At 43.8% G+C, this 23,351-nt stretch overlaps 1 protein-coding gene across 31 annotated transcripts in view; it reads left to right on the top strand.

Annotated features, from left to right (window-relative positions):
- LOC129857558 (regulating synaptic membrane exocytosis protein 2-like) overlaps positions 1-23,351 on the top strand; it is a 212,825-nt gene that overhangs the window by 113,960 nt on the left and 75,514 nt on the right. For 15 of the 31 annotated variants that reach the window (XM_055925920.1, XM_055925918.1, XM_055925926.1 and 12 more), the window contains 10 exons: positions 4,389-4,609; positions 6,382-6,501; positions 8,930-9,029; positions 10,340-10,463; positions 11,179-11,225; positions 11,473-11,585; positions 14,170-14,217; positions 21,128-21,258; positions 21,721-21,913; positions 22,578-22,737. In XM_055925920.1, coding sequence (XP_055781895.1) covers positions 4,389-4,609; positions 6,382-6,501; positions 8,930-9,029; positions 10,340-10,463; positions 11,179-11,225; positions 11,473-11,585; positions 14,170-14,217; positions 21,128-21,258; positions 21,721-21,913; positions 22,578-22,737 — 1,257 coding nt within the window. Of the gene's footprint in view, positions 1-4,174; positions 4,243-4,388; positions 4,610-6,381; positions 6,502-8,929; positions 9,030-10,339; positions 10,464-11,178; positions 11,226-11,472; positions 11,586-14,169; positions 14,218-21,127; positions 21,259-21,720; positions 21,914-22,577; positions 22,738-23,351 lie in introns of all 31 variants that reach the window. The other 16 variants (XM_055925940.1, XM_055925941.1, XM_055925943.1 and 13 more) reach the window with 5 other exon arrangements.

The following is a 23,351-nucleotide window of genomic DNA, read 5'->3' as shown; positions in this document are numbered from 1 at the left end:
GGGGTTAACACCCCTACTCTTACGATAAGTGCCATGGGATCTTTAATGACCTCAGAGAGTCAGGACACCCGTTTAACGTCCCATCCGAAAGACGGCACCCTACACAGGGCAGTGTCCCCAATCACTGCCCTGGGGCATTGGGATATTATTTAGACCAGAGGAAAGAGTGCCTACTACAGGCCCTCCAACACCACTTCCAGCAGCATCTGGTCTCCCATCCAGGGACTGACCAGGACCAACCCTGCTTAGCTTCAGAAGCAAGCCAGCAGTGGTATTAATTGCTGAAATAAGTCAATCAAATCAATGATGAGAGAATAGTCAGATGAACTGATAATTGACACAGACATGGTGGCGTAGCAGGAAGATCAGAATGCAGTGAACCAAGAGGTTGTGAGTTCAAATCCCAGGTGAGGACATGTTGAATAACAATTACTGTGTAAATGAACATGCACAATGAAATCATATAAACTCAGCAAAAAAAGAAACGTCCCTTTTTCAGGACCCTGTTTTTCAAAGATAATTTGTAAAAATCCAAATAACTTCACAGATCTTCATTGTAAAGGGTTTAAACACTGTGTCCCATGCTTGTTCAATGAACCATAAACAATTAATGAACATGCACCTGTGGAACGGTCGTTAAGACTCTAACAGCTTACAGACGGTAGGCAATTAAGGTCACAGTTATGAAAACTTAGGACACTAAAGAGGCCTTTCAACTGACTGAAAAACACCAAAAGAAAGATGCCCAGGGTCCCTGCTCATCTGCGTGAACGTGCCTTAGGCATGCTGCAAGGAGGCATGAGGACTGCAGATGTGGCCAGGGCAATGAATTGCAGTGTGCGCACTGTGAGACGCCTAAGACAGGGAGACAGGACGGACAGCTGATTGTCCTCACAGTGGCAGACCACGTGTAACAACACCTGCACAGGATCGGTACATGTGAACATCACACCTGCGGGAAAGGCACAGGATGGCAGCAACAACTGCCCGAGTTACACCAGGAAGGCACAATCCCTCCATCAGTGCTCAGACTGTCCACAATAGGCTAAGAGAGGCTGGACTGAGGGCTTGTAGGCCTGTTGTAAGGCAGGTCCTCACCAGACATCACCGGCAACAACGTCGCCTATGGGCACAAACCCACCGTCGCTGGACCAGACAGAACTGGCAAAAAGTGCTCTTCACTGACGAGTCGCGGTTTTGTCTCACCAGGGGTGATGGTCGGATTTGTGTTTATCGTCGAAGGAATGAGCATTACACTGAGGCCTGTACAGTAGTGGCCTAAAGTTTTGAGAATGACACAAATATACATTTTCACAAAGTCTGCTGCCTCAGTTTGTATGATGGCAATTTGCATATACTCCAGAATGTTATGAAGAGTGATCAGATGAATTGCAATTAATTGCTCCTCTCCCAACCATCCAGGAACAGTTGGTGACGAACAATGCCTTTTCCAGCATGATGGAGCACCTTGCCATAAGGCAAAAGTGATAACTAAGTGGCTCGGGGAACAAAACATCGATATTTTGGGTCCATGGCCAGGAAACTCCCCAGACCTTAATCCCATTGAGAACTTGTGGTCAATCCTCAAGAGGCGGGTGGACAAACAAAAACCCACAAATTCTGACAAACTCCAAGCATTGATTATGCAAGAATGGGCTGCCATCAGTCAGGATGTGGCCCAGAAGTTAATTGACAGCATGCCAGGGCGGATTGCAGAGATCTTGAAAAAGAAGGGTCAACACTGCAAATATTGACTCTTTGCATCAACTTCATGTAATTGTCAATAAAAGCCTTTGACACTTATGAAATGTTTGTAATTATACTTCAGCATTCCATAGTAACATCTGACAAAAATATCTAAAGACACTGAAGCAGCAAACTTTGTGGAAATTAATATTTGTGTCATTCTCAAATCTTTTGGCCACGACTGTACTCTGGAGCGGGATCGATTTTGGAGGTGGAGGGTCTGTAATGGTCTGGGGCGGTCTGTCACAGCATCATCGGACTGAGCTTGTTGTCATTACAGGCAATCTCAGCGCTGTGCGTTACAGGGAAGACATCCTCCTCCCTTCCTGCAGGCTCAGCCTGACATGACCCTCCAGCATGACAATGCCACCAGCCATACTGCTCATTCTGTGCGTGATTTCTTGCAAGACAGGAATGTCGGTGTTCTGCCATGGCCAGCGAAGAGCCCGGATCTCAATCCCATTGAGCACGTCTGGGACCTGTTGGATCGGAGGGTGAGGGCTAGGGCCCCCCCACAGAAATGTCCGGGAACTTGCAGGTGCCTTGGTGGAAGAGTGGGGTAACATCTCACAGCAGGAACTGGCAAATCTGGTGCAGTCCATGAGGAGGAAATGCACTGCAGTACTTAATGCAGCTGGTGGCCACACTAGATACTGACTGTTACTTTTGATTTTGACTTCCCCTTTGTTCAGGGACACATTATTCAATTTCTATTAATCACATATCTGTGGAACTTGTTCAGTTTATGTCTGTTGTTGAATCTTGTTATGTTCATACAAATATTTACACATGTTAAGTTTGCTGAAAATAAACGCTGTTGACAGAGAGAGGACGTTTCTTTTTTTGCTGACTTTATGTCACTGGTATCAAATATGTGAGTTGAAAACATTGTGTGTTAAAAGTGCTGTGTGTGTGTTAACATTTGCACAGCTTTTCTTTAGTTAAGATGCCCAAATAATAATTTATATTTGAAAAAACACATTTTAAATTGACTGAAGTTTTGCCTACGTTTTGTCAAGTTGGAGCTAACTTTGGGGAAACACATTTTGTTTAGTTCAGCTAACTCTTAGACCAAAAAGTAGTTTTCTTTTTAACAGTGCATACTGTACATACGCCAAGCTATGTATCGACAAATCGGCAATGGAGACAGATCCAGTGTCCTGGCTGGCCATACCTCATACTTCATCGCTGTATGCTTTTAATATGAATAATTTTATGATGCCGAATTTTTGTCTTATTGAGTTGTAAAATGAGTGGCCTATGGAAGCTAATAGTACTACTAAATAGGAGTGTTTATCTGGAATGTTTCATGTGTTGGTATATCTTCTGTTGGCTGAGAGAGACAGACAGAGAGCGAGACAGACACTAATATCTCATGTTAACTTCAAAGAAAGAAAGCTACAAAATGACTCATCCTCTCGACGGGCCTCCTCAGCCCTCCGTACCTCTCCTTCTGTCGGAGAAGACTTCCATCCCGCCTTTAACATTCACTACTTCTCACTCTTTTAGTTACCATCATCAACCAGAGGAAACGCTGCTGAAGTCTATAACAACATGATGTCGTTCTAGAAAGCAGGTCCAGAAGTCATGTTGGATCTAAAGATGATCTCTCTATCGGGAGAGCGATGGGTTGAGGGTGGATGGAGGAGAGAGAGAAGTGGAGGACCGAGGAAAGGAAGAGAAGTGAGAGTGATGGGCGTTTCAGGGACTAGTTGCTGGTTTGTCTGAGCGAGCCAGTCTCCATCGATCCCCCTGACCCACATCAGACAGGTTACAGACAGACAGACTGACTGAGCCTTATTGGAGAAAGTGCACACACAGAGCACAGACAGAGAAAAAGATGAACTCTCTCCCTGACTGCTGAAGTCCCTGCCTGGCCTGCTGGGCTGAGGGAATATGTCTCTCTCTCACACACCCAGACCCAGGCTGGTAAGATAGTAGGACGCATGGACGCTATCTTCATTTGAACAATGTGAATTTCTGTCTGTCGAATGCTTTAAAGTTACAACTGCAGAGAGTTACAACGATATCTTTGGCTAGTTTGCTTCAATAGAATGTATTGGAAAAGAGGTTTGACTGGCAACATGAGTGAATGATTTATGAATAAGAGTGTGGGGCCTGGTTTGGTCTTGTAACCAATGAGAATTGTTCCAAGACTTAACACAACCTAAATGGTCTGTGCTTGTGTTCTGAATGAGTTTTTATAGTAGTCACAGTATTGACTTCAGGGAGGCCCATCTACTGTGTGTGGGCTGTATGTTTCTACTCTCTTCACAGGAGCTATTGTTGTTCACCTGTGAGTGTGTGTGTCTGCGTGTGTGTGTCAGCACTGTACGTTGGGGTTCTGTGGTCCTCACCTTTCCCTCTCGCTGTCTTTTCTTGTGTGTGTGTGTGTGTGTGTGTGTGTGTGTGTGTGTGGCTCCCACAGGAGATTTGGATGGCCACTGGTTGGACCATGCGTCATGGCATAGCAGCGAGGCCTCCCCAATGTCTTTGGTGAGACATGCGGAGCCCTGCCCCTAACCCCTCTCCTCCCCTCCTCCCCCTCTCAGAGTCCTTTGTCATTTCATGTTTGCTTTGTTTTATTTACACCTCCGCATGGGTTTTCTTCTTTCTTTCTGTTTTTTATCCCACACCTGTAGGGGACAGTCAAAGGGGGAAAAGAAAAACTATTGAGCAGGCATTTTTGTCCGACTCAACACACAACACCTTATCTGAGAGGCAAAAGAAAATGGTGCGCTTTGGGGGCCACTCATTGGAAGAGGACGCAGAATGGTGCGAACCCCAGGTTAAAGACTCTGGCGTTGACACATGCAGTAGCACTACCCTAAACGAGGACAATCAGCATAGCCATAGTGAGAAGGTACTGGAGACTATGTAGCCAAAAATCTGCATTTTGTTCTTTTTTTCTTTAGTTTTCTTTACCTACCTCCTCCGGTCTTTGTTATCTGTCACTAATTGTTAAATAGTAGACATGTTTATTCTTTTAAAAATTTGAATTGATTGATTTTCCTTTGAACTTCGTCTTTATTATTATTCCAGGGAATTGATAAGATTGATTTCCTTTCGACAGCAGCTTGCTGGGTGTTGCTGAAATAGGAGATGGGGAAACCCTCTTTATTGTTCTGCTGTTGGCTCTCTGGCAGCATAAAGATCCATCCAGGAGCATTGAAACACAACCCTCTTTTTGTCATGGCACACAGCAATGTCCACTCCTCTAGTTGCATGTTGCTAGTTGCTCTGTCTGTTTTGTTATTGTTACTGTAGCGGCCATCTTAGTAACGTTACAGTAGGGTAACGACACCTACCTCTCACAGACACAGGCCTCTAGTCCCTCACTGGAATGACCCTTCCTCTCCCAACATACACTACCTAGTCAAGTTATTATCCCCCTAGAGCTCCACTCAGTCTAATACCAAAAGTAAACCAAGCACTTATAACAGGAACGATTGGATTTGTTTTGCACAGACAAAGTTATGTTTTTCTTTTTTTCCCTTCCACTGTCATGTTTGTTGTGATTTCATTTTTTAAATATCTCTCTTCATCTTGGCCTTAATCATCGCGCTGTTCTATTCTTTTGGGAGTTTTCGCCCATAAATCCTACTTCGGTTCACCTCTTTTTGTTGTTGTTGCATAATTACATGTTTCTTCATCTGCTTCTAACTGCTCCATTGTGGAGGTGTAGTGCTGTGTGTAGCAGGGCAGAGAGTGGTGGAGTGCTGTGTGTAGCAGGGCAGAGAGTGGTGGAGTGCTGTGTAGCAGGGCAGAGAGTGGTGGAGTGCAGTCTTAACCTCCCTCTGCCTTCAGCTAAGGCCTCCCTCACAGACCATCAGACAAAATCTACACTCATCCAAACTCAACTGGATTTGATGCCAATGTGGCTGAGTTTTAAGTGACATGTTCTAGATACAGGGCAGATTTTCTCAGATGGTTTGTGTGGAGCTTCTGCTCTGCGGTGACGAGGAGGGCGTGATGGTTTGCCTGTTTTACCCTGCATGGGGTGCTGAATGCTCTCTACCTCTTCCCTGTTGGCAGGATCACACACGCCCTGGCATTGGATGTGCAAAATGTTCATTGAATAACACTTTTGTGTGATACATTTATCATAACATACCTAGAAAAATGTGAATAGAATCGTTTTAGTGAAAATAGTACCTAAAATCAGATTGAAGTACTTCCATGAAGTATGTTTATGGACATAGCTAATCACTGCTTAAAAGGTGGGCTGTGTTATTGTAAATATTGTTTTATTTTGCCATTGTTTTACCATTTTGCCTTCAACTACAGTACGTATAACTGTGATGCAGTAGATACAATAATTTTTCAGTTATCTAATTGATTTTGATGAACTTTTTTTATCTACTTGTGACAATCCGACTAATCCCAAAAGAAAAAAATGGTTATATTATCTGAAATAGAAAGGATAGAGACAGAGCTATAATCACTAGATTAGATAACAAACCAGAGCTTGTGTGATCGTTCATTAAGTCAAATGAAGTGAAACCCTCCCACCTCACCCCACCCTTCACATGATACACACTTTTCTGAGGAAGTCTTTTTAAAGTGATTGAAGTGAATCTGGTGTGGATGAGTTGTGAAACACAAGGTGTGTTGTTGCTGTGTGTGTTCCTATAGCATCCAGTGACATGGCAGCCCTCCAAAGATGGGGAGCGCCTAATAGGGCGGATTCTGCTCAACAAGCGGATGAAGGATGGAAGTGTACCTCGAGACTCAGGAGCACTGCTGGGACTGAAGGTGAGTCTGCCCCATCTGTCTGACGTCTCTGTCTGGACTTCTGTCTATCTACTGGGACCAGTCTGACCTGATGGTCAGAGGCCGTTTATTATTTCAGCTGTCTATCACTATTCAAAGGTTGCTTCCCAAATGGTATCCTATTCCGTATGTAGAGGGAATGTGTTGCCGTTTGGGCCTCGCTAAAGAGTATACGCAGCGGACATATGTCTTATTGACATCATTTTCTGGTTGTAAACTGGTTTTGTGGTTGAGGAAAAAGACGTTGCTAAAAAGACATGAACAAACCTTCCTTATCAACATCTAGTCAACCTGATCATGACATCATAATGGAGTCCTTACTACCAGGTATTCAGGGCTCAAAAGGCTCGTACTGAAGATGATCTAAACATTTTGGAATGATATTTTTAAATTGTATTTTATGAGTGGACACTACACCTTGGTATCAGAACAAAATTAGAACGCTCAAATTCTTCACCACAATAAGCATTGTTTTCATATTATTTGTAGAAACTATGTGGTGGCTATTTTTATCTGCATATACATTTTGAAGTGATATGTGTGGGTGCCTTGCCTAATTATGAATGACATAATTGTATTATTCATGATTTAATATTAATTAGGCGGCTAATTATTTCCTTGATTTAATATTAATGAGCTGTGTTCTTGATATCAAATACTTTATGTTCATGACTGTGTTCCAAATGGCACCCTATTCCTTATATAGCGTACTTATTTTTACCAGAGCCCTGGTCAAAAGTAGTGTACTATATGGGGAATAGGGGGCCATGTGGGATGCGAGTGTGTGTATCCAAACATGCTCACATTGAACCTTTTTAATCAACGACATTCATTGGCTCAGTGCAAAAAAAACTCTCCAAAACTCTTCCTGCGTCCCAAACTGTAACCCATTCCCTATATAGTGTGCTACTTTTAACCAGGGACCTGGTAGTAGTGCACTATATAAGGAGTAGTGTACCATTTGGGACTCAGCATCTAAACTACCAGATGCCGTGAGAGCGTAATATGCAGTGTGGTTATGTAGAAAAGCCTATTTGAAATGTTCAGTCAGAGACAATGTCCCTTTACTGTAGATATGAGATCACATCTGAAACATTGTGATTGTACAGCTTATTCCCCATTATGTACAGTACTGTAACTAGGCTACTAAACATTTGTCCCATATTTACAGTATATCATGATTAGACGGGTAGATTTTCTGATGAAAAGTATCTTAGGTTTTCTTAACTCTTCCTAAAGCATTAATTTGAATGATCTGTACAGCTTGGGCTGGTTTAAGATCTTAGCACACACAGCTAGCCAAAGCACAGTGAGGGGCTAGCACATTGAGGGACTAGCACAGTGAGGGGCTAGCACAGTGAGGGCCATCAGGAGAGAAAAGGAAAATGGCAAGATGGGAAAATCATTAATGATTGAATGAGCTTCCTGAATTGGTATGTTTGTGTCTGGTCAGTGCCTCTTTGTGCTGTACGGTACGCTATGTGTTTTTCCTCGCTCAGCAGCAAGCAGTGACCTGCCAGTCTGTTTGTCTCTCTCTCTCTTTCTAACTACCTATCTATCCATCTCTCACTCTCGGTCCCTTTCCCTTTCTCGCTCTCTCTCGCCCAGCTGTTACATAAAGCCATTTCATTTAGGAGTCTTCCCTAAGCTCCTTTGTATGTTGGCATTCAACTGCCATTAAGAGGGGATTTTATTTGTCTGATGCCTGTGGAGGGAGAGCGGTTCAGGGGCTTACAGAGTAGAGCAGAGCTGGGCTGCCTGGCCTGCTATAGGCCCCCCAGGCCTCAAGTGTTCCAGCACAATGGAGAGAGAGCACCATGCAGAGAGAGGTGGCCCCAGGGTTCCAACACAACACACAGGGACATTCAACATTATGAAAAGAGATGTACATGTCCCGTGTAGCTCAGTTGGTAGAGCATGGCGCTTGCAACGCCAGGGTTGTGGGTTCGTTTCCCACGGGGGGCCAGTACAAAAAAGTATGAATGTATGTACTTGTAAGTCGCTCTGGATAAGAGCGTCTGCTAAATGACTTAAATGTAATGTAATGTACATTTTGACTAAACATGTAGCTACTTTCTCTATTCAAGAATAGCACCCTATGGGCAGAATGATGCTATGTGGCTACATATGCAATTAGAATAGCACCCTATGGGCAGAATGATGCTATGTGGCTACATATACAATTCGAATTAGGCCTAGATCTGCAGGTTGTATTTTACCATGTGCGAATTCAATTCACACATGGATTTTCAAACATGGTCAATAAATATGTTTCTATGAAACAAACTGATCAGTGCATCCATATTCCTTCCCTGCCAGTCTGCTTACACCATATTGAGGGTGTGATTATCTTACAGTGTAATACTATATCTAATACAATACATGTTGATGTGTGTTGCTTCCTTCATAGGTGGTGGGTGGAAAGATGACAGAATCTGGTAGACTTTGTGCTTTCATCACTAAAGTGAGGAAAGGAAGTCTAGCGGACACTGTTGGACACCTCAGACCAGGTACCTACTGATCTCATGTTATACTCATTGGGAAATAACTATATCCCTTACCATGGTTAGAACTACACATATTATGTGTAGAACTACATTTACCATGTTTAGAACTTCACTTACTATGCTTAGAACTACACTTACCATGCTTAGAACTACGCGTTCTACCTTTAGAACTACACGTATTATGTGTAGAACTACATTTACCATGTTCAGAACTTCACTTACTATGTTTAGAACTACTTTAGCCATGTTTAGAACGACGCTTACTATGCTTAGAACTACACTTACCATGCTTAGAACTATGCTTACTACCTTTAGAACTACACATACTATGCTTAGAACTACATTCACCACATTTAGAACTACACTTACTATGTTTTGAACTGCATTTACCATGTTTAGAAGTATCACTTACTGTGTTTAGAACTACATTTATCATGTTTAGAAGTACACTTCCCATGTTTAGAACTGCATTCACCATGTTTAGAAGTACATTTACTGTGTTTAGAAGTACACTTCCTATATTTAGAAGTACACTTACTGTGTTTAGAACTGCATTTACCATGTTTAGAAGTACACTTCCTATATTTAGAAGTACACTTACTGTGTTTAGAACTGCATTTACCATGTTTAGAAGTACACTTCCCATGTTTAGAACTGCATTCACCATGTTTAGAAGTACACTTCCTATATTTAGAAGTACACTTCCTATATTTAGAAGTACACTTCCCATGTTTAGAACTGCATTTACCATGTTTAGAAGTACACTCCCTATGTTTAGAACTGCATTCACCATGTTTAGAAGTACACTTACTGTGTTTAGAACTACGCGTATAGATTTCTTCAAGCACGCTGAAGATTGTCAATACATTTTTCATGTACACAGCACTGTAGATTTAATAAGCTACTTCAGTGATTCAAGAAACATTTGGATTACTTGGTGAACTGGGCCAGAACCTTGTTTTAACTTATGACACCCTTTGACCTTCATTTAATAGCACTAATTACAACATGTATGAACTATACAGATGTGCTGTTATTTGTTACCATAAGGGTTGTGACCGAGGCCTATTCAATTATTTATAATATTACCTTAGCAGGACGATTACAATGCTGTACTGTTTGTTTATGTGTGCTGTGTTTTCTACAGTACCATTCATATTCTCCTTTTTTCATCATGTGGGCCTGCTCATGTTTATAACTACACGGATCATGTTTTTAACTATATTTATAACTATGCTTCCCGTGTTCATAACTGCACCGTGCCAGCTGACGTCTTGGTGTGTGGATGACTGACAGCATCTCTTGTTTCACAGGCGACCAGGTGCTGGAGTGGAACGGGAGGTTTTTACAAGGAGCCACATTCAAAGAAGTTTACAATATCATTCTAGAATCAAAGCCAGAACCCCAGGTGGAACTGGTGGTCTCAAGGCCCATAGGGTAAGACCTCACAACAGCAACTACACGTATTACTACTGAACCATCAAAACTACAGTGTATTCACATTCATACATTTGTAAAAATATATTTCTGGCAGAGGAGAGAGAAGATGTGAGAAAAGGAAAAAAGGGGGCTGAGTGTGTTTGAATGTAATTTGTTTTGCTAGGACCGGCTTGTTTATTTAACATATCTGCCTCCCAACCATCCCTCCCTTCCTCCCTCCCAATATCCCTCCCCTCCATCAGTCCTCCAGTGTGATGACAGTGTCAGAGGCTCATATGGGACTAGCAGTGCGGCACAATGAAATGAACGGTGGCTGCCGCCTCTCTCTCTCTCTCTCTCTCTCTCTCTCTCTCTCTCTCTCTCTCTCTCTCTCTCTCTCTCTCTCTCTCTCTCTCTCTCTCTCTCTGTCTCTCTCTCTCTCTCTCTCTCTCTCTCTCTCTCTCTCTCTCTCTCTCTCTCTCTGTGTCTCACTACCCACTCTCCCCCTCTCCTCCACAAACAGCGGGATGCCAATCGTTTTTGAAAGTCGAGATACCCAGAGAAATCAGAAACCCCTTTGCTTTGTCAGTGTCTATATTTGTCCTGCTTTGTATTGCTGAGGGAGGGAGCTGCTGTACAGGAGAATGAAGACTAATGCTCTTCTTAGGACCATTAAAATACAGTGCATTCAGCATTAGCACCAATTGATCCCTCCCTCTCTCTCTCCTTTCAGAGATATTCCTCGGATACCAGACAGCACACATGCACAACTGGAATCAAGTAAGTCTGGCTTTTCTTTCATTTCCCAATGACAACTAATTAGCCTGCGTTAATTAATCAACCTTGAAATATCAAGCTACGGTATTGTCAGGGAGAGGTGATGATGTCTCATTTCTATCTCTCTATCCTACTTGCTTTCTCTCCCCTCCCCCTCCTCTCTCTCCTTCTTCCTCTCCTTGAAGTATGTTACCAACATTAGTGTTTCAGATTTGATCATGTGACCTCCTCCCTGTCTGTCCTGTCTCAGGTTCGAGTTCCTTTGAGTCTCAGAAGATGGATCGCCCCTCTATCTCTGTCACGTCTCCCATGAGCCCCGGGATGCTGCGGGACGCCCCCCAGTACCTGTCAGGACAGCTCTCAGTGAGTACCCTACTACAATACCCACAATACACCATGGCTCTGTCTGGGCCTACATTACCTGCAGGAAAGGATCATACAGTGTAGATTGACACAGAGGGTTTGAGAACAGATGTTTTCTTTCTCTGCAGTATTCAGGGAGAGTAGCTGGAGATCTGGAGAGTAGTTGGAGATCTGGAGAGTAGCTGGAGTTCTGGAGAGTAGCTGGAGCTCAGGAGAGTAGTTGGAGATCTGGAGAGTAGCTGGAGATCTGGAGAGTAGCTGGAGCTCAGGAGAGTAGTTGGAGATCTGGAGAGTAGCTGGAGATCTGGAGAGTAGCTGGAGCTCTGGAGAGTAGTTGGAGCTCTGGAGAGTAGCTGGAGCTCTGGAGAGTAGCTGGAGATCTGGAGAGTAGTTGGAGATCTGGAGAGTAGCTGGAGCTCTGGAGAGTAGCTGGAGATCTGGAGAGTAGCTGGAGCTCTGGAGAGTAGTTGGAGATCTGGAGAGTAGCTGGAGCTCTGGAGAGTAGCTAGGGAGTAGCTGGAGATCTGGAGAGTAGCTGGAGCTCTGGAGAGTAGCTGGAGCTCTGGAGAGTAGCTGGAGAGTAGCTGGAGCTCTGGAGAGTAGCTGGAGCTCTGGAGAGTAGCTGGAGAGTAGCTGGAGCTCTGGAGAGTAGTTGGAGATCTGGAGAGTAGCTGGAGCTCTGGAGAGTAGCTGGAGCTCAGGAGAGTAGCTGGAGCTCTGGAGAGTAGTTGGAGATCTGGAGAGTAGTTGGAGATCTGGAGAGTAGCTGGAGATCTGGAGAGTAGCTGGAGCTCAGGAGAGTAGTTGGAGATCTGGAGAGTAGCTGGAGATCTGGAGAGTAGCTGGAGCTCTGGAGAGTAGCTGGAGATCTGGAGAGTAGCTGGAGATCTGGAGAGTAGCTGGAGATCTGGACAGTAGCTGGAGATCTGGAGAGTAGTTGGAGATCTGGAGAGTAGCTGGAGATCTGGAGAGTAGCTGGAGCTCTGGAGAGTAGCTGGAGATCTGGAGAGTAGCTGGAGATCTGGACAGTAGCTGGAGATCTGGAGAGTAGCTGGAGAGTAGCTGGAGCTCTGGAGAGTAGCTGGAGCTCTGGACAGTAGCTGGAGAGTAGCTGGAGCTCTGGAGAGTAGCTGGAGCTCTGAGAGTTGTTCAGTTAGACCCATCCCAACCCAGCATAGGACCACAGATCATGTTGCCCTGAACCATGTTGCTTATTATCTGATGCCTAATATACTCTTGGGGGAAGTGAGTAAAAGGCTTGTCAGTTAAGATAAACATAGAAGGAATAAACTCTGAAACTCAGGAGGCCAGACGGAAATAGACTAATGCTAACCTCCAACACTTATTTTGTTGTCTCAACACTCAGGATATTTAGTTTCTTGGAGAATACCAGCCGATATCAGTCAATATATATATCAGTCTATCAAGTCCATAGTGTATTTGTTTATCAGAAGAGGTGAGAATGTTTGATAGTTGACTGTGTGTCTGTTAACACTGTACGCCTTCTACTGTAATGTTGCTCTCCAGTAAAACTGCTCCTAGAGCCAGAGAAGGAAGGAAGAGAAGGAAGGAAGAGAAGGAATCTTTTGATGTCAGTGTTCTTTCTGCTTGTTGTTGTTTTCTTTGGCGAGGAGGGGAGATCTAATCTGTGCTGCTGCTAGCGTCTCCGCCTGGCTTCTCTCCTCTCCTGTCTGTATGTAACGGGAGCATGGCGGAGCAGAGTGAGAGCCAGGGAGAGAAGGAGCACAGAGAGAGGTAGCAGGCACACACAGGCCCTCCAGTATTCATAGGCCTACACCCAGGAGGCCCATGCTGACAGTTATGACGCAAATAGAACCCAGTCAGCCAATCAGGCTGCAGTTCTGATCTCTGCAATCCCTACCTGTAGCACTCAGCCCCACACCACTCAGATCCAGAAGTTCTCTCCATTTCATCAATGAGCTGACCTTGAAACCAAAAAAAGAGTATTTGAATCGTACTGTAGTTAATATACCGTAGTTATACTGTAATTAATATACTGTAATTAATATACTGTAATTAATATACTGTAGTACATTACCTTGCTGGATCAAGTGCCAGCTGAATAATACGCTGGATGCAGTTAGAAATTGTAATATTTTCTTCTTATTATTTGTATTATTTTCAAACCTTGTTGAGGGAACAATTGGAACTGAATACGTCATTGTAACGCAAATGTTAAATGAAGAAAGGAAGGAAAGTTACCGTCCAGAGAGCACGGAAGGGAATGCTTAGTTAGAAGTCATCAATCCTTTTCTGTGAAAGTGGGAGCAGAGCAGCCTCTTCCTCTCTCTGAGGTTTACGGTGTGGAGGTACAGGAACCACAGAGAAGGCTCCAAGACAATACAACACATTAGTGAATAATGAGATGCAGATTGATGCTAATGAAGAGGTGGGGAAAAACACACACACTGCCAGATTGACTCTCCGTCCCCTCCTCCTCAAAATGTGTTTTGTGTTATTGTGGCGCTGGTTAGAGTCCAGTGAGTGTGTTTTGTTGGTTGTTTTATGTTTTTTTTGGTTTCATTGCATTGTTCTTTGTTGTTGTTTAATTTTGCTTATCCAGAGCCAAAGCCTTAGTAGAAGAACAGCGCCTTTTGTCCCTAGGGTCCAGGTAAACACCTGTCTGACTCACAGACTGACTCTCTTTGGTCTGCGCTCGCCTTTTTCTTTTGCCTTTTTGGTTTCCTCCATCTTGGAAAATGCATACCAGGGAAATGGCGGCATCTTTCCCTTGCAGTGCGGTGCATTATGTCATTATTATTATTCATTGATACCATGTAACATGATCATACGGTTATGCCAGGAGTCTCGACTCTTTGCATGACTAACTAATCTAAAGGAAATATTTCAGAGAGACACCCTTCCATTGCCAGATCCTGTAGCCTACACTCAACAGCAACAACAAGCTCCAACACATTGTTCAACATCAAATCACATGCGCCGAATACAACAAGTGTAGACCTTACTGTGAGATGTTTTCTTACAAGCCCTTAACCGACAGTGCAGTTCAAGAAGGGCAAAACAAATATTTACCAAATAAACTAAAGTAAAAAATAATAAAAAAGTAACACAATAACATAACAATAACGAGGCAATATACAGGGGGTACCGAGTCAGTGTGCGGGGGTACAGGTTAGAGGTAATTTGTACATGTAGGTAGGGGTGAAGTGACTATGCATTTGAAGTGACTGTCCATTTGATTAATTGTTCAGCAGTTTTATGGTTTGGTGGGTTGAAGCTGTTAAGGATTCTTTTGGTCCTAGACTTGGCGCCCCGGTACCGCTTGCCCTGCGGTAGCAGAGAAAACAGTCTATGACTTGGGTGACTGGAGTCTCTGACAATTTTATGGGCTTTCCGCTGACAACGCCTATTATATAGGTCCTGGATGGCAGGAAGCTTGGCCCCAGTGATGTACTGGGCCGCCCGCACTTCCCTCTGTAGCACCTTACGGTCAGATGCTGAGCAGTTGATACCAGGCGGTGAGGCAAATGGTCAGGATGCTCTCAATGGTGCAGCTATTAGAACTTTTTCAGTATCTGAGGGCCCATGTCATGTCTCCTGAGGGGGAAAAGGTTTTGTCATGCCCTCTTCACGACTGTCTTGGTGTGTTTCAAGGAACTTGAAACTCTCGACCCGCTTCACTACAGCCCCGTTGATGTTAATGGGGGCCTGTTCAGCCCGCCTTTTCTTGTAGTCCACGATCAGCTCCTATGTCTTGCCCACATTTTTCTTGTAGTCCACGATCAGCTCCTTTGTCTTGCCCACATTGAGGGAGAGGTTGTTGTCCTGGCACCACACTGCCAGTTCTCTGACCTCCTCCCTATAGGCTGTCTCATCGTTGTCGGTGATCAGGCCCAACGCTGTTGTGTCGTCATCAAACTTAATAATGGTGTTGGAGTCATGCTTGGCCTCGCAGTCGTGGGTGAACAGGGAGTACAGGAGGGGACTAAGTACACACACCTAAGGGGCCCCAGTGTTGAGGATCAGAGTGGCAGACGTGTTATTGCCTACCCTTACCATCTGAGGGCGGCCCGTCAGGAAGTCCAGGATCCAGTTGCAGAGGGAGGTATTTAGTCCCAGGGTACTTAGCTTAGTGATGAGCATCGTGGGCACTATGGTGTTGAACGCTGAGCTCTAGTCAATGAACAACATTCTCACATAGGTGTTCCTTTTGTCCAGGTGAGAAAGGGCAGTGTGGAGTGTGATTGAGATTGCGTCAACTGTGGATCTGTTGGGACGGTATGCAAATTGGAGTGGATCTAGGGTATCCGGGAGGATGCTGTTGACGTGAGCCAAGACTAGCCTTTCAAAGCACTTCTTGGCTACCGACGTGAGTGCTATGGTGAGGTAATCATTTAGGCAGGTTACCGTCGCTTCCTTGGGCACAGGGACTGGTCTGCTTGAAACATGTAGGTATTACAGGCTCAGTCAGGGAGAGGTTGAAAATGTCAGTGAAGTCACATGTCAGTTGGTCCGCGCATGCTTTGAGTACACATCCTGGTAATCCATCTGGCCCTGTGGCTTTGAATGTTGACCCGTTTAAAGGTCTTGCTCACATCGGCTACCGAGAGCGTTATCACACAGTCATCCAGAATAGCTGGTGCTCTCGTGCATGCTTCAGTGTTGGTTGCCTTGAAGCGAGCATAAAACGGCATTTAGCTCATCTGGTAGGCTCGTGTCACTGGGCAGCTTGTGTCTAGGTTTCCCTTTGTAGTCCGTAATAGTTTTCAATGTGACATGCTAGTGAAAATTTGGTAAAACTGATTTAAGTTTGCCTGCATTAAAGTCCCCGGCCACTAGGAGCGCTGCTTCTGGGTGAGCATTTTCTTGTTTGCTTATGGCCTTATAGAGTTGGTTGAGTGTGGTCCTAGTGCCAGCATCGGTCTGTGGTGGTAAATAGACGGCTACGATTAATATAGATGAGAACTCTCTTGGTAGATAGTGTGGTCTACAACTTACCATAAGGTACTCTACCTCAGGCGAGCAATACCTCGAGACTTCTTTAATATTAAACATCGCGCACCAGCTGTTATTGACAAAAAGACACTCCCACGCCTCATCTTACCAGACGTAGCTAATCTGTTCTGCCGGTGCATGGAAAATCCCTCCAGCGTGTCGTCGTTCAGCCACGATTCTGTGAAACATAAGATGTTACAGTTCTTAATGTCCCGTTGGTAGGATAATCGTAATCGTAGGTCATCAATTTTGATGGCAGTGGGAGTTTACTCGCACGCCTACGGATTCTCCAAAGGCAGCCCGATCTGCGTTCTCGTCCTCCGTCTTTTCTTCACGCAAATGACGGGGATCTGGGCCTGTTCCCGGGAGAGCAGTGTATCTTTCTCGTCGGACTCGTTAAAGGGAAAAGCTTCTTCCAGTTTGTGGTGAGTAATCGCTGTTCTGATTTCCAGAAGTTATTTTCGGTCATAAGAGACGGTAGCAGCAACATTATGTACAAAATACAGTGGCAAGAAAAAGTATGTGAACCCTTTGGAATTACCTGGATTTCTGCATAATTTAGTCATAAGATTTGATCTGATCTTCATCTTAGTCACAACAATAGACAAACACAGTGAGCTTAAACTAATAACACACAAATTATTGTATTTTTCTTGTCTATATTGAATACATAATTTAAACATTCACAGTGTAGGTTGGAAAAAGTATGTGAACCCCTAGGCTAATGACTTTTCCAAAAGTTAATTGGAGTCAGGAGTCAGCTAACCTGGAGTCCAATCAATGAGACGAGATTGGAGATGTTGGTTAGAGCTGTCTTGCCCTATAAAAAACACTCAGAAAATTAGAGTTTACTATTCCCAAGAAGTAGTTCCTGATGTGAACCATGCCTCGAAAACAGAGATCTCAGATTAAGAGTTGTTGACTTGCATAAAGCTGGAAAGGGTTACAAAAGTATATTTTAAAGCCTTGATGTTCATCAGTCCACGGTAAGACAAATTGTCTATAAATGGAGAAAGTTCAGCACTGTTGCTACTCTCTTTAGCAGTGGCCGCCCTGCAAAGATGACTGCAAGAGCACAGCGCAGAATGCTCAATGAGGTTAAAAAGAATCCTAGAGTGTCAGCTAAAGACTTACAGAAATCTCTGGAACCTGCTTACATCTCTGTTGACAAGTCTACGATACGTAAAGCACTAAACAAGAATGGGGTTCATGGGAGGACACCACGGAAGAAGCCACTGCACGTCTGAAGTTTGCAAAAGAGCACCTGGATGTTCCACAGCGCTTCTGGCAAAATATTCTGTGGACAGATTAAACTAAAGTTGAGTTGTTTGGAGGTGACACACAACACTATGTGTGGAGAAAAAGGCACAGCACACCAACATCAAAACCTCATCCCAACTGTAAAGTATGGTGGGGGGAGCATCATGGTTTGGGGCTGCCTCAGGGCCTGGACAGCTTGCTATCATCGACAGAAAAATGAATTCCCAAGTTTACCAAGACATTTTACAGGAGAATAAGGCTATCTGTCTGTCAATTGAAGCGCAACAGAAGTTGGGTGATACAACGACCCAATAAACAGAAGTAAATTAACAACAGAATGGCTTCAACACAAGAAAATACGCCTTTTGGAGTGGCCCAGTCAGAGTCCTGACCTCAACCTGATTTATAATGCTGTGGAATGACCTTGAGAGCCGTTCATACCAGACATCCTAAGAATATTGCTCAACTGAAACAGTTTTGTAAAGATGAATGGTCCAAAATTCCTCCTGACAGTTGTGGAGGTCTGATCCGCAACTACAGAAAATGTTTGGTTGAGTTTATTACTGCCAAAGGAGGGATAACCGGTTATTAAATCCAAGGGTTCACATACTTTTCCCACCCTGCACTGTGAATGTTTACACTGTGAATGTTTACAATAAAGACATGAACACATATAATTGTTTGTGTGTTATTAGTTTAGGCAGACTGTGTATGTCTATGAAGATCAGATCAAATTGTATGACCAATTTATGCAGAAATCCAGGTCATTCCAAAGGGTTCAAATACTTTTTCTTGCCACTGTAAGTTAAAAAGTAAGTTACAAACAACGCAAAAAAATGAACAAAATAGCACAATTGGTTACGGGCATGTAAAACATCAGCCATCCTCTTCAGCGCCATCTTAACATGTTAGCTGTCATGACACTTTTGTACCTAGTCAGCTACAACAGTGCTCCACATTGGCAATTCAAGGAAGGTGTCTCCTTAAATGTTTTAGTAAAACTATTACATTTTGTGGGACAAATAAATTAGCTTATTTGCGGTGTGGAACATGAAACTAGACTGGACCCTCGTCCTCATTGGCTTGACTCCCTTAAGTCCTGAATAGGTTGCCATAACAACAGCGGTCAACAACTGCTAATCATGAACACAACGTTTGGGAAATATTTATGTTTACATTTTTGAATGGCCATAAGTTTCATGTTACAGTTAAAAGTGGGCTAAGATAACTGTCCCTTATTTTAAAGCAGATTTAAAATAATATTTGACAATTTGAATACAGAATTCACTTGAACTAAACGGGCAAGGTGTCTATCTTACCGTGGGACATTTTTGAGGAGTTGTTTTACTCTAGCTAGCTTGTTACAGTTGGACTGTGTAGTACTCATGTTATTTGGGAGATCATATTTGTATATTTGTCCCATCATGTCCTCGTCAAGTATCAGCTTAGCTTAGAACAAAATATATATACAGTATACTGTATAGGAGTTTCTGGTATGATATGCACTGTTGGCTTCCTCATTTTAAGGTAGTGTGAGGTGTTGGCTATACATCACCTATCTGTCAGATAAGGAGAGGTTGAGAATGGAAGTCTATAAATAGGTGTGTAGTGTACCCTAGGCTCAGCTCCTAGAGGTAGATCTATTAGCCTCTGTAGAAGCAGTGTTATGCTCTACTTAACCAGGCCATGCAATAATGTCAATGTAAATGATGTAGCCAACTGTACAGGAAATATAGGCAGTGTAATGTATTACATCAGGGGTTTCAAGGTGAATCTGTCGCTTAAGGGTTGGACAGTGCTGTAGTATGGTCAGAATTGCACGTACATCTTTTCCATAGGGGACTTCAATGTTGAGGAAGTTTTCCTAGTGCAAGCTGTTTGACCTGAAGGCCCATACTGCCTATGTTGTTTGACAATATCAGATCTCCTGACTGATCTTGTATGTATTAATTGCTTGCTGTTGCTTTGTATTGCTGCATGCATAATGAAATAACTATGGTAGTCAATGCAATGATTTAAGACTCCTCCCATCATTATCTACATAAGTATGGGCAAGAGCTTAGAAGGCTTGATTTTCCTCTAGTATTTCATTAAAATTTTTTGAATCAAATATTTCCCAAAATTAAAAAGAAATATTATTTCTGTAAATGTTCTTTCTTTCATTTTTTACTTCTAAGTGTTCTCTGTTATGTCCATACTTCTCTCTGACAAGTGTGAAGTGTCTTTGATGCCACTCATGACAGCATGATTGATTTATATGTATATTTTACCTATACACTGAGTATCTGTGCATTGCAGGGCTCTACAGTACGACCATTTTACTAGCATATGTGCCAAATATTTTGCTATACGTCCTGGAATTTTAATTTAGGAGCACTAGTACACCTACAAAAATGAAGGATTCTAGCTTTAGTACCTCAAATATGTTTCATTGTGCTCCTAAATATCTTCGTGTGTGCCTACATTTTTCAACTTAGGTGCACACGTGCTCCTTGTAAAAAAGGTCAGCGTAGAGGTCTGCATTGTGTTGTATGGTTCCAAATACAATTTCACACTCAGAAGCAGTACGTGTTCATTTCAAAGCATGTTGGTCTTCATTCTCATGTTGTAGTGGTTTAGATACCAAGAGCCAGGATACTGTAGATATGAATACAGATACACATACTGTATTATCCTTTCCACTCAAACACACCTAGAAAATGTGGCTCGTGCAGCCGCAGGGTAAGATATAGGTCATGGTAAGATATAGGTCATGGTAAGATGTAGGTCATGGTAAGATGTAGGTCATGGTAAGATGTAGGTCATGCTACATACAGTACATATCTGCTTTGTGCACACTATTAAGATAATTTAGGCTCTCATTGTTCAACCTTTGCTACTTTTTGTTGTTGTTGATATGATCATATCATCTCCTTATTTCCGTATCTCAACAAACATGTATGTTTTTATTATCACCCCCCCCCCCCCCCCCCCCCCCCGAAGAGCATGTGACCTGCTAATGCCTAATATGTAAACCAGGGGTGGCCACCCCTCCTCCAGGAGCGGTACTGGGTGTACAGGCTTTAACTCCAGCCCTGCTCTAATCTAACACAATCCAGTGATTTGACTAATTAGCTGCTCACAATGCAAGACCTTGATTTGCTGAATCAGGTGTGTTTGTTAGTTAGTATAGAGCAGGGCTGGTGCTAAACCCTGCACACCCAGTAGCTCTCCAAGTGGAGGGTTATGAGGTCACCCTGATATAGAGCCCCCCCTCCCCACTGGCAGCCCAGTGACCATGTGACCCTGTTCTGTCCCATCCATAGGTCAAACTGTGGTATGACAAAGTGGGCCATCAGCTAATAGTGACCATCCTGGGAGCCAAGGACCTGCCTTCTAGGGAAGATGGCCGCCCCAGGAACCCTTACGTCAAAATCTACTTCCTCCCTGACAGAAGGTAAGAGAAGAGACAGTAACTACGGGATGATCGAGCTAGCAGCATTTTACTTCATTCCATCTACAGCCATTGCTTAGTGGCTAGACCTATCCTCCAATATCCTAAAGTTGCCATTGGTTGAATGATACAGATTTGGGCGCTCGCATGATAGTCTCACTGAATGTTGAATTTATGGTAAGAATGTCTTTGGTTTTATTTACCTATACATTTGTTTCTTCTGGTAATTGATTTTGGGGACATGTCACATTGCATTTAAACTGCTGTCGTCACAAAGATCATCATGTGATCACATTGACCTACACCTTCACTGCGCTCAGAGAACCCCTTCTCAGACAGATGGAAGTAATGCTAGAAAGTTGAACAGGGCTCCAACATGACGCTCCCTCCCCAGCTCATCCCATCGTCCTGTGCTGTGTTGACCTGTTCGAGAGGCTTTTCTGCCATGGTTGTAAATAAAAACAGTTTGAATTATTGTTCCTCCAGCGACAAAAGCAAGAGGAGAACAAAAACGGTAAAGAAATCCTTAGAGCCCAAATGGAACCAGACCTTTATGTATTCTCCTGTGCACCGGCGGGAGTTCCGTGAGCGCATGTTGGAGATCACCCTGTGGGACCAGGCCAGGGTCAGGGAGGAGGAAAGCGAGTTCCTGGGAGAGGTAAGCCCATCCATCTCTTTTTGTTTCTTTATAGTTTTCTATTGTTTTATGGACAGAGACAGTCGGAAGGTAGTTAGATAGACATGTATAGAGGGACACGGAGATAAGCGGCTGAGGCTATATTTGTAACAAGAGTCGGCAGCGCCACCACTTAACCAGACTCAGGCACTCATCCGTCTCTGATATAATACCAAACATACCCATCCAGTCAGGATTTGGACAGTAACTCTGATAGCTCAACTAATCCAACCAATAGGGTCAAGCTCTTGATAAAACCCTACATTCCATAGGAAGGATGATAGGCTACTGGGGGTTGATGTCATCGACCCATGATGCTTACTGTAACATCAGCACATACTCACATACTCTGTCCTTCACTGCCAATAAGGTTGCAGAATTCTGGGAAACTTCCAGAAATCCTCCCGGTTGGAGGGAATAAGCAGGAAATTCAGAATCTTCCAATCAGGATTGCTGGAAAACCTTATTTAAAAAATGATGTTGGGCCATGCCTGTGGAGGTCTTGATCTGCTATGGAATCTGGAATGAGTCTAGTTAGCAGTGGCTGGTGTGTTGAGGACTGTGAGTGTTTGTGTGTGTGTGTGCATGCACGCATGCCTGTTTGTATGTGTGTGTGTGTAGTGACTCTGGTGTGTTTCTCCTTTAGATACTGATAGAGCTGGAGACAGCCCTGCTGGATGATGAGCCTCACTGGTACAAGCTGCAGACCCACGACGTGTCCTCCATGCCCCTCCCCCGCGCCTCGCCCAACCCCCAGCGCAGACAGCTCCACGGAGAGAGCCCCACGAGGAGGTTACCCATACAGAGTAGGTTTACCCCTCTGCCCTAACATCCATATCCTGTATACTTGTCTATACTAGAACTGTGTAGGAAAGCTCCTGTCTGTTCGAACCCCAAACCTCAGGATAGGGAATGAGACATGAGTGGCGAACCAACCGTTCGTTTGATGATTTTGAAAAGCCAGTATGGTGGCTGGCAGATGCCCTGTTACCAACTGTCTTTGCCTGTCTGCCAAAGCCTGAATGATTTATGAAGTATTTATTACTGTTAGTATGTTCATATGGTGTTTGTTTTCTTATCCCTCTCAACTCAACCTGATACTTACAGACAAGGGGCCGTATTCGTACAATTCAGGTAACGGTCCCCGTTTGTTGTTCCACGCTGCTCTCTCTACTGAGCTCTCTCTCCACTCAGTGTTGCTGTTCATACGAAGACTCCGTCTCTCCCCTCTGCTTCAGTCCTACTGCACTGTTCTCTACCTCCAAAGTGTTCTCTCACTCCACTCCTCCATTAGCTATCCCACAATTCCCTTTGATTCTCGCTATGCTCCCTCTCCGCTCCACCGCAGTCCTTAAACAAGATGGCCGCCTCATGGCCAGTCTCGGGCCCGGCAGGTTTCTGTTTCCCAGTCCAGATCCTG

Source organism: Salvelinus fontinalis, chromosome 6 (genome assembly GCF_029448725.1).
Source record: "Salvelinus fontinalis isolate EN_2023a chromosome 6, ASM2944872v1, whole genome shotgun sequence".
Lineage (NCBI taxonomy): Eukaryota > Metazoa > Chordata > Actinopteri > Salmoniformes > Salmonidae > Salvelinus > Salvelinus fontinalis.
Note: the sequence above shows the minus strand (reverse complement) of the source record. Positions and strands in the feature narration are given on the sequence as shown.